This window comes from Oncorhynchus nerka, linkage group LG20, assembly GCF_034236695.1.
Source record: "Oncorhynchus nerka isolate Pitt River linkage group LG20, Oner_Uvic_2.0, whole genome shotgun sequence".
Lineage (NCBI taxonomy): Eukaryota > Metazoa > Chordata > Actinopteri > Salmoniformes > Salmonidae > Oncorhynchus > Oncorhynchus nerka.
In genome coordinates, this window is record NC_088415.1 from 95,102,085 (window position 1) to 95,112,135 (window position 10,051).

Consider the following 10,051-nt stretch of genomic DNA (forward strand, 5'->3'; position numbering starts at 1 on the left):
AACTTTTGACTGGTACTGTATGTTACCTTAAAGTTCACAGTAATTGGACAAAACAAGTACACTACATGACCAAAAGTATGTGGAGGAATGGGCCAAAATTCACCCAACTTATTGTGAGAAGCTTGTGGAAGGCTACCCGACACGTTTGACCCAGTTAAACAATTTAAAGGCAATGCTACCAAATACTAATTGAGTGTATGTAAACTTCTGACCCACTGGGAATGTGATGAAAGAAATTAAAGCTGAAATAAATCATTGTCTCTACTATTTTTCTGACATTTCACATTCTGTAAATAAAGTGGTGATCCTAACTGACCTAAAACAGGACATTTTCTTTACTATGATTAAATGTCAGTAAAAAACGGAGTTTAAATGTATTTGGCTCTAAGGTGTATGTAAACTAACGACTTCAACTCTGTGTCTTTTTTTTATACCTCCAGGAGTCCTAAAATTAGCTAAATGATCCATCTTAAAACAATTCCGTATGTTAGCTTAATATGGAATTGTCTTAAGATGCCAATAAAGGCCATAACTTAATATTATAATACCTTTCAACAGACACATCTGATGGATTACGAGAACATGTCAAAGTCAACCATGCGAAATTCAAAACCTTTTTATTAGTTAAAGAAAATGTATCAGTTCTGAATCGTCTGGTACCAAAACAAATAGTCCATGTAGATCTACGTTGTAAACACAAAAAGCTTTTCAGTGTCTGTGTCATAACACAACAGTCGTATGGGGGTGGAGGCAGAGCGGGGTCCTGAGACTGTGTCTATGCCGGTCCAAGTCTCCAGAGCTGAGCTGTGAGGGTGGGCTGAGGAGGTCGAAGGGGTGGCCGAAGATGTGGGCTTCATCACCAGATTCTCCTCCTGACGCCTCGGTGCCTCTGGGTCCATAGAAGACGCGTATCCCTCCGCTGCCGACGGATCACTCCGCCTTAGTGGCGCAGGGCATTTCAGAGGGTCGAGGGTTGCTGCCTGGATGGGCTGCCTAGTTGGCTGCCTGGTTGCTGAGGAAAGGGTTGTCTGGCTGGTGGCCACCATGCCAGGGAGGGGTTTGAGCTTGACTTCCAGACAGTTCCTCTTCACATGCATCTCCAGCTGGCGTCTCTCCTGGGTCAGGGTCACTGGGTTCAGGGCCATCTGGAGGGAGGACTCGTCCAGAGATCGGCTGGTCTGGGTGGGCCTGGTAGTGTGGGTCTCGGCTGGCTGGGGAGTAGTGCTGGTGCTGGTGAAGGGAGTCTTCTCCACAGGCCTGCTGTTGGCAGGTGAGCTGTATAAATTGTCCTTGAGTTTGGCTGTAGCTGCAGGACTAGTAGCCTGGGTCTCCTCTCTCTCGTCCCCTGGCCTTGTCCTGTTACTCAGCCTGAAACACAACTCTGTGTTTCGCTGCCCTCGGCCAACATGGTCGCTCACGTTGCCCATGATCTTGCCAGGGATCTTAACCGCCTTGCTGTCGCCGGAAGCGGAGGGGGCCTGGGCAGCCAGGTCGGCAAGGTGGTCTCCCACGTACCTGGTGACCAGCTTGGGGAATCCCCAGAGGCGCTGGCTCTGCTTGCGCCGGACATGGGACTCCAGCTTCTCCTGGATATCCTGGGTGATGAAGGTGATCTGGGCCCCACCCTGCAGGTACATCCGGATGGACGGCTTGTCTTGACCTTTAGAAAATAAAATACCCCCCCCCCCAAAAAAAAATAAATACAGATTGTGGGTGCAGGAATCCTTTTTTTTTTACAGTGTTGATATTTGGGGCAGTGACTTCCAAACATCAAAAAGGAGATAAACTTGGTAGTGTTAACTCTTATAAAGACTTGGGTTTACCTTTACCCTCCAACCCACTGAGACTAGGAGGGTTGTTGACACGCTGCGGGGAGAAGTCTGGAAGGCTGGTGATTTTCCTGGCGATCCTTCTTGTTTTAGCCTGAGATGAGGTTGAGGTGGACTGGGTGGTTTCGAGGTGGGTGGAGGTAGGGGTCAGGTTAGAGGTGGTGTTGGTCCCTCCTCCCTTCAGTCTCTCATTATGGGCTACCTTCGATTAGATTACATCAGATTACATTAAATTACATTAGATTACATTAAATTACATCAGATTACATTAGATTACATCAGAATACATTAGATTACATCAGATTACATCAGAATACATTATATTACATCAGAATACATTAGATTACATCAGATTACATTAGATTACATCAGATTACATTAGATTACATCAGAATACATTAGATTACATTAGATTACATTAGATTACATCAGAATACATTAGATTACATCAGATTACATTAGATTACATCAGATTACATCAGATTACCACCAAACCCAACAACTCCTCAACAGGGTGTGCGTCCAAAAAGGCACCCTATTCCCTACTTACATATATATAGTGCACTACTTTAGACCAGAGCCCTATGGCACCCTATTCCCCATATAGTGCACTACTTTAGACCAGAGCCCTATGGCACCCTATTCCCTACGTACATATATATAGTGCACTACTTTAGACCAGAGATCTATGGGGGATAAATTGCCATTTTAAAGGGTAATTTGTACAGACCTTCTGTTGCACATTTACCTCCAGGCGTCGTTGGTTCCAGCTGTGCAGGACAGGTGGGTCACTTTTCCCTGGAACGATCTCAAACACTTTCATCGGAGTCTTGGAATGGTCTACACAGTTGGCCTTCTGAGTCTCGGAGCAGTCAGCGGGGTTGGAGCGGTCTTTGCAGCCAGGTGAAGATTTAACAGTAGTAGCAACCACAGGAACATAGTCCCCTTTGTCCTCCATCTTGGTGGTGTCGTAGTAACCAATAGAAGGCTGCCGAGGGCTTTGATGATACTCCAGAGGCAGCCGAGAGTCAGAAGGATTCACGTACTTAGAGGAGCTAGGGGAGGAGTCAGATAATTAGAGGAGCTAGGGGAGGAGTCAGATAATTAGAGGAGCTAGGGGAGGAGTCAGATACTTAGAGGTGCTAGGGGAGGAGTCAGATAATTAGAGGAGCTAGGGGAGGAGTCCGATACTTAGAGGTGCTAGGGGAGGAGTCAGATACTTAGAGGAGCTAGGGGAGGAGTCAGATACTTAGAGGAGCTAGGGGAGGAGTCAGATACTTAGAGCTGCTAGGGGAGGAGTCAGATGCTTAGAGGTGCTAGGGGAGGAGTCGGATACTTAGAGGAGCTAGGGGAGGAGTCAGATACTTAGAGGTGCTAGGGGAGGAGTCAGATAATTAGAGGAGCTATGGGAGGAGTCAGATAATTAGAGGAGCTAGGGGAGGAGTCAGATACTTAGAGGAGCTAGGGTAGGAGTCAGATACTTAGAGGAGCTAGGGGATGAGATAGAAGGATTCACGTACCTCGAGGGGCTGGGAGAGGACCATTGGGAGGCATTTTCAGAGGAGTGGCGAGTCGAACGGCAGGAGGTGTTGGAGGCTTGCGTGAAGCCATAGTATCTGACGTGCCCCTTATCATCTCCTGGTAGTGGGCTAAGACTAAATGGTTGTCTGGGGCTTTCCACTGAGCTGGGGCTATCCAATGGGTGAGGGCAATCCAGGCTATTCAATGGGTAGGGACTATCCAGACTATCGCCCAGGAACCTGTCCGGCCGTTTGTTACAGTGTCGGCAGGTGCTGCAGTCACCACCACTAGATCTGGAGGAGGACCTAGAAGATCCGGAAGATCTACAATGTGATCTAGAATGTGTTTTAGTTCTAGAGGTGTTTCCGCAGGAGGACCTCCCAGAGCAGGAGTCAGAGGTGTATCTGCAGGAGGACCTCTCAGACCAGGAGTCAGAGGTGTAGCTGCAGGAGGACCTCCCAGAGCAGTAGTCAGAGGTGTAGCTACAGGAGGACCTCCCAGAGCAGGAGTCAGAGGTGTATCTGCAGGAGGACCTCTCAGACCAGGAGTCAGAGGTGTAGCTGCAGGAGGGTCCACCAGAGCAGGAGTCAGAACCATAGCAGCAGCAGGAGGAGAGGTCAAAGTTCGCTTCAGCGTTCAGTCTGTCTATCTGTAGCTTCTTCATGTCCAGCCGCCCCTCCAAGCGCTGGAGGTATTTGTAGTTGAGGGTGACTCCCTCTGTGAACCTGTTGACCAGGTTTCTGTAGGACAAAATCAATCAATCTCAAATGGCACCCTAATTAATCCCCTGTGCACTAATTTTGACTAGAGCCCTATGGGTCCTGGTCCAAAGTAGTGCACTACATAGGGAATAGGGTGTCATTTGTTTTTTAAATTCTGAATTATTCAATGGTAATCTTTTTGATTTTTTATTAACCCACATGAAAGATCCCTTTGAATTCACAATAAATTATGAAAGAGGACTTACGAGTCAATCTCGTCGTAGACCTCATCCTGTTGAAAAAAGCCACAGCAAAAATTGGTACAAGGATCATAAAATAGACATTTAAGGCCTAAATTCAGCCTGTCTGATTATCCGCTTCCTATACGTTACACAAATGTAGAGTAAGCCAGCTGGCACCACTACTAACGTAGAGTAAGCCTACTGACACCACTACTGATGTAGAGTAAGCCTACTGGCACCACTACTAACGTAGAGTAAGCCTACTGGCACCACTACTAACGTAGAGTAAGCCTACTGACACCACTACTAACGTAGAGTAAGCCTACTGGCACCACTACTGACGTAGAGTAAGCCTACTGACACCACTACTAACGTAGAGTAAGCCTACTGGCACCACTACTGACGTAGAGTAAGCCTACTGACACCACTACTAACGTAGAGTAAGCCTACTGGCACCACTACTAACGTAGAGTAAGCCTACTGGCACCACTACTAACGTAGAGTAAGCCTACTGGCACCACTACTAACGTAGAGTAAGCCTACTGTCACCACTACTAACGTAGAGTAAGCCTACTGACACCACTACTGATGTAGAGTAAGCCTACTGGCACCACTACTGATGTAGAGTAAGCCTACTGGCACCACTACTAACGTAGAGTAAGCCTACTGACACCACTACTAACGTAGAGTAAGCCTACTGACACCACTACTAACGTAGAGTAAGCCTACTGGCACCACATCTAACGTAGAGTAAGCCTACTGACACCACTACTGATGTAGAGTAAGCCTACTGGCACCACTACTGATGTAGAGTAAGCCTACTGACACCACTACTGATGTAGAGTGAGCCTACTGACACCACTACTGATGTAGAGTAAGCCTACTGACACCACTACTGATGTAGAGTAAGCCTACTGGCACCACTACTGATGTAGAGTAAGCCTACTGGCACCACTACTAGATCTGAAGATGGCACCGAAAGGTAGGGTCGCCTCACTTCTAGTCATTAGGAAACTTTGCAGTATTTTTATTTTTTTTAATGAATTATTTCTTACATTGTTAGCCCAGAAAATCTTAAGTGTTATTACATACAGCTGGGAAGCTCATTCCATCCCTTGACTTGAGATTTGTGTGTATAAGGTAGTTGTCGTGGAATTGTTCGATCACTTGTTCAGATATTGCTGCCCTGTCAGAACTGGAAGCACAAGCATTTCGCTACACTCCAATAACATCAGCTAACCCTGTGTATGTGAACAATAAAATGTGATTTGATTTGATGGTGGTGCAATGGCCCTTGGTGGTAAAGATGGTACAACTGCAATAATTTGTGTTTACTATTATTTACTATTATTGTTAACTACTATTAAACTCGTTTTCTGTTCATTATTGATATAAATTATAATGGGATTGGGTAGAAAAATAAACCTGGGATATTTATATATTGGCCCCATTCTGTATGGAGAGATCTCAGTTTAGCTTTTAGGCCCCATTCTGCCTGGAGAGATCTCAGCTTAGTTTTAGGCCCCATTCTGCCTGGAGAGATCTCAGCTTAGCTTTTAGGCCCCATTCTGCCTGGAGAGATCTCAGCTTAGTTTTAGGCCCCATTCTGCCTGGAGAGATCTCAGCTTAGCTTTTAGGCCCCATTCTGCCTGGAGAGATCTCAGTTTAGCTTTAGGCCCCATTCTGCCTGGAGAGATCTCAGCTTAGCTTTAGGTCCCATTCTACCTGGAGAGATCTCAGCTTAGTTTTAGGTCCCATTCTGCCTGGAGAGATCTCAGCTTAGTTTTAGACCCCATTCTGGCCCCATTCTGCCTGGAGAGATCTCAGCTTAGTTTTAGACCCCATTCTGCCTGGAGAGATCTCAGCTTAGCTTTAGGCCCCATTCTGCCTGGAGAGATCTCAGCTTAGTTTTAGACCCCATTCTGGCCCCATTCTGCCTGGAGAGATCTCAGCTTAGTTTTAGACCCCATTCTGGCCCCATTCTGCCTGGAGAGATCTCAGCTTAGTTTTAGGCCCCATTCTGTATGGAGAGATCTCAGCTTAGCTTTAGGCCCCATTCTGCCTGGAGAGATCTCAGCTTAGTTTTAGACCCCATTTTGGCCCCATTCTGTATGGAGAGATCTCAGCTTAGTTTTAGGCCCCATTCTGTATGGAGCGATCTCAGCTTAGTTTTAGGCCCCATTCTGGCCCCATTCTGTATGGAGAGATCTCAGCTTAGTTTTAGGCCCCATTCTGTATAGAGAGATCTCAGCTTAGTTTTAGGCCCCATTCTGGCCCCATTCTGTATGGAGAGATCTCAGCTTAGTTTTAGGCCCCATTCTGTATGGAGAGATCTCAGCTTAGCTTTAGGCCCCATTCTGCCTGGAGAGATCTCAGCTTAGCTTTAGGTCCCATTCTGCCTGGAGAGATCTCAGCTTAGTTTTAGGCCCCATTCTGCCTGGAGAGATCTCAGCTTAGCTTTAGGTCCCATTCTGCCTGGAGAGATCTCAGCTTAGTTTTAGGCCCCATTCTGCCTGGAGAGATCTCAGCTTAGTTTTAGGTCCCATTCTGCCTGGAGAGATCTCAGCTTAGCTTTAGGTCCCATTCTGCCTGGAGAGATCTCAGCTTAGTTTTAGGCCCCATTCTGCCTGGAGAGATCTCAGCTTAGTTTTAGACCCCATTCTGCATCTCAGCTCAGTTTTATAAGTGGTGAGCTCCTGATATTGTAGCAAACTCAGGGGGTAGCCCTGAACGGGACTCGAACCTGAGTCCAGCAACTGTCAAGCTAACACCTTAACCACTATGGCAAGAGATCCAACCACCTTGATGAGGAGACTAGGTGTTGGCTTAAGGTTGTTGCAATAACCCCTTCCTTCAGGAGCGTTTGTTCTCTATACCAAGTCCTTCACGTGGACACGCTTCTCCGAGTGCCCCTCGGCCACCATCCCACTTCTGACATCAATATAGCAAATTCAGGGGGTATCCTCAACTGGGACTCAAACCCGGGTCCAGCGACTGTCGAGGTAACACCTTAACTGTTGCGCCAAGAGGTCCCGAACCCGTTGATGAGATCGCTATGTGTTGGCTTAAGGTTGTTACAATATGCTCTTATCTATTCAGTTCTGGGGGATTGGAGTCAGGCATGATCTGCTGTATGATAGACAGTTTAGTTTGAGTGAAGTCGGGTCACGCTTCCTCCCTCCTCCCTTCTAACCTCCCTGGTGCTGGATCGAGGTGAGCACCTTTCTCCACGATCGCATAGCTGTCCATTTGTGCTCAGTTTTAATAGGCACAATCTTAGTGAACCCCCCCTCTCTCTCACACACACACACCTTGTAATTATGCAGTACAAATACATATGTGCTCTGTTCACAACGGTCTATTCCTAGGCAGTGCATGAGTTTCCAGTTGTGAGTTTCGAGTTTAGGGAAGCTAACAATTTATCCTACCATTTCTACCGATCTGCATGTCAGTTATAAAATTGCCACATTTATTTCAATTAACTTTAGGCTGCAGTGACTACTGTTGCCGAATCTTGTCCTATATGCTTAGACTACTCATCACATTAGGAATTGTATTTTATTGTTAGCCTGCAAATACTTTATTATTAAGGTGATTTATTTCAACCTCCACCCCCCCTGCAGCACCCCTTACTCAAAACGTCTTCCTGCTGCTACGTCTACGGTCTACGGGCAGTACTTACATCATCTTTCCGTAGATGGATAACCCAGAAGAGGAAAAGAAGGACGGGGAGGAGAACCACGAATAGTTTGAAGTACCCGGTGACCCCCTCTGAGCCTAACTCCTCCTCGGATGTTTTGAGGGGCCGTGGCACTAGCTTACGGAGGCCAAGGTCCTCGACTGAATTGGCAAACATTTAATGACTTCTTCAGTCACACATCACCACGACCACTGTAGGATGAAAGATGGCCAAAATGCGCACGGAGATGTAGCTTCTTCTATCCAGTGCTGTTTAGATAAATGCGTTCTTTACCAAGGGGAAACTTGGGGTTGAAGTCTGGTGGATACAGTGAGTCTGACCACAGCGGGATGTAATGGAACACAGTCATGGCAGGTGTGCGCCAAGCTATTGTGATGCAATAATTGGTGTTCTGCGTGACGCAATGGAAGGAAACAGCTCTGGTACACCAAAAACATACGTTTCCATCCTGCGGTTTCGCCTTACCCCCAAAATGCGCTCCTGTAGTCATACGCTACTGTAATGCAACCTGTATTTTACCCAAAGAGAAAATAGCAATCGTTAGGCATATATTTGATTGTTGTAGGGTGAAGATTCTACAAATAAAAAACAGAAACATCATCACCAACCTTTTGTTGATGGACCCTTTATTGGGCTTCTGCCCACAATATTAGGTGATTCTGACTAAATGATATGACCAAATAAAAGTTTAGGCTGTTGCTGAGCAGTAGACTACATGTTGAGGAATGAATCAGGCAGAATAGTTCATCATGTAATAAATAGTAAGTTATTAATATACACAAATACACACATCAAATACACACATATTTTGTCAATTTTTCAACTAAAATCACCAACAATTGAAAAATTATAACTGATACTTTCCATACTTTTCACAGTTTGTATTTAAAATAGGCCTAACAATGTTGTACAACATCCAGTGAAATAATATATCTAGAAGCAAGGCCATCTGGAATCATGTTTTAAGTCAGAGCTGTAATATATCTAGAAGCAAGGCCATCTGGAATCATGTTTTAAGTCAGAGCTGTAATTTATCTAGAAGCAAGGCCATCTGGAATCATGTTTTAAGTCAGAGCTGTATTATATCTAGAAGCAAGGCCATCTGGAATCATGTTTTAAGTCAGAGCTGTAATATATCTGGAATCATGTTTTAAGCAAGGCCATCTGGAATCATGTTTTAAGTCAGAGCTGTAATTTATCTAGAAGCAAGGCCATCTGGAATCATGTTTTAAGTCAGAGCTGTATCTGGGCCATCTGGAATCATGTTTTAAGTCAGAGCTGTAATATATCTAGAAGCAAGGCCATCTGGAATCATGTTTTAAGTCAGAGCTGTAATATATCTAGAAGCAAGGCCATCTGGAATCATGTTTTAAGTCAGAGCTGTAATATATCTAGAAGCAAGGCCATCTGGAATCATGTTTTAAGTCAGAGCTGTAATTTATCTAGAAGCAAGGCCATCTGGAATCATGTTTTAAGTCAGAGCTGTAATATATCTAGAAGCAAGGCCATCTGGAATCATGTTTTAAGTCAGAGCTGTAATATATCTAGAAGCAAGGCCATCTGGAATCATGTTTTAAGTCAGAGCTGTAATATATCTAGAAGCAAGGCCATCTGGAATCATGTTTTAAGTCAGAGCTGTAATATATCTAGAAGCAAGGCCATCTGGAATCATGTTTTAAGTCAGAGGGCACAGAGGTAAGAAGGTCTGGTGGAATAAACAAAATAAAACGTTATATTTAGACTCATTAGAAAGTATGTTTCAATTTAACAGTTTAATATTGTGAAATTTCGATTTGAAATCTTTTGGACATCAGAAAATGTTGATGGAATCCTATTGAAAGATCTACATTCATATGATAGGTAAGATATATCAAATCTAGCAGAGAGCATATCCAACTGACAATCTCTTAGAAAATAAAATTAACTATTGGAAGGATATCCATATGATAGATTGTGAGGAGAGACGCTGGGAGACGAGAAGCAAGTACAGGGAGTGAACATGTAATATATAACCAACATGAAACAAACAAGGACAGCATCTAGACAGGGGAAACATAA

General features: G+C 44.9%; 1 protein-coding gene across 2 annotated transcripts; it reads right to left on the bottom strand.

Moving 5' to 3' along the window:
• Positions 1 to 600: 600 nt before the first annotated feature.
• LOC115117870 (uncharacterized) lies at positions 601 to 8,328 on the bottom strand. 2 transcript variants are annotated; one of them, XM_029646378.2, is made up of 6 exons: positions 7,976 to 8,328; positions 4,318 to 4,343; positions 3,350 to 4,090; positions 2,578 to 2,884; positions 1,824 to 2,031; positions 601 to 1,660 (listed from the first exon to the last, which is right to left on the bottom strand). In XM_029646378.2, the coding sequence occupies exons 1-6, from the start codon at positions 8,147 to 8,149 to the stop codon at positions 684 to 686; spliced, it is 2,433 nt and encodes an 810-aa protein (XP_029502238.2). In that variant the 5' UTR covers positions 8,150 to 8,328; the 3' UTR covers positions 601 to 683. The 2 variants fall into 2 exon arrangements, with proteins under 2 accessions (XP_029502238.2, XP_029502237.2); XM_029646377.2 differs by having other exon boundaries at positions 2,560 to 2,884.
• Between the last annotated feature and the right edge of the window lie 1,723 nt (positions 8,329 to 10,051).

What these genes read in the sequence shown, in the direction of transcription:
- LOC115117870 (XM_029646377.2), bottom strand. Translation starts at nt 8,149, where the DNA reads ATGTTTGCCAATTCAGTCGAGGACCTTGGCCTCCGTAAGCTAGTGCCA. An exon ending in TCCTCTCCCAGCCCCTCGAG is followed by an intron (nt 2,885 to 3,349) that starts GTACGTGAATCC and finishes CTCCTCCCCTAG; the next exon opens with CTCCTCTAAGTACGTGAATC. An exon ending in AGGTAAATGTGCAACAGAAG is followed by an intron (nt 2,032 to 2,559) that starts GTCTGTACAAAT and finishes ATCTAATCGAAG; the next exon opens with GTAGCCCATAATGAGAGACT.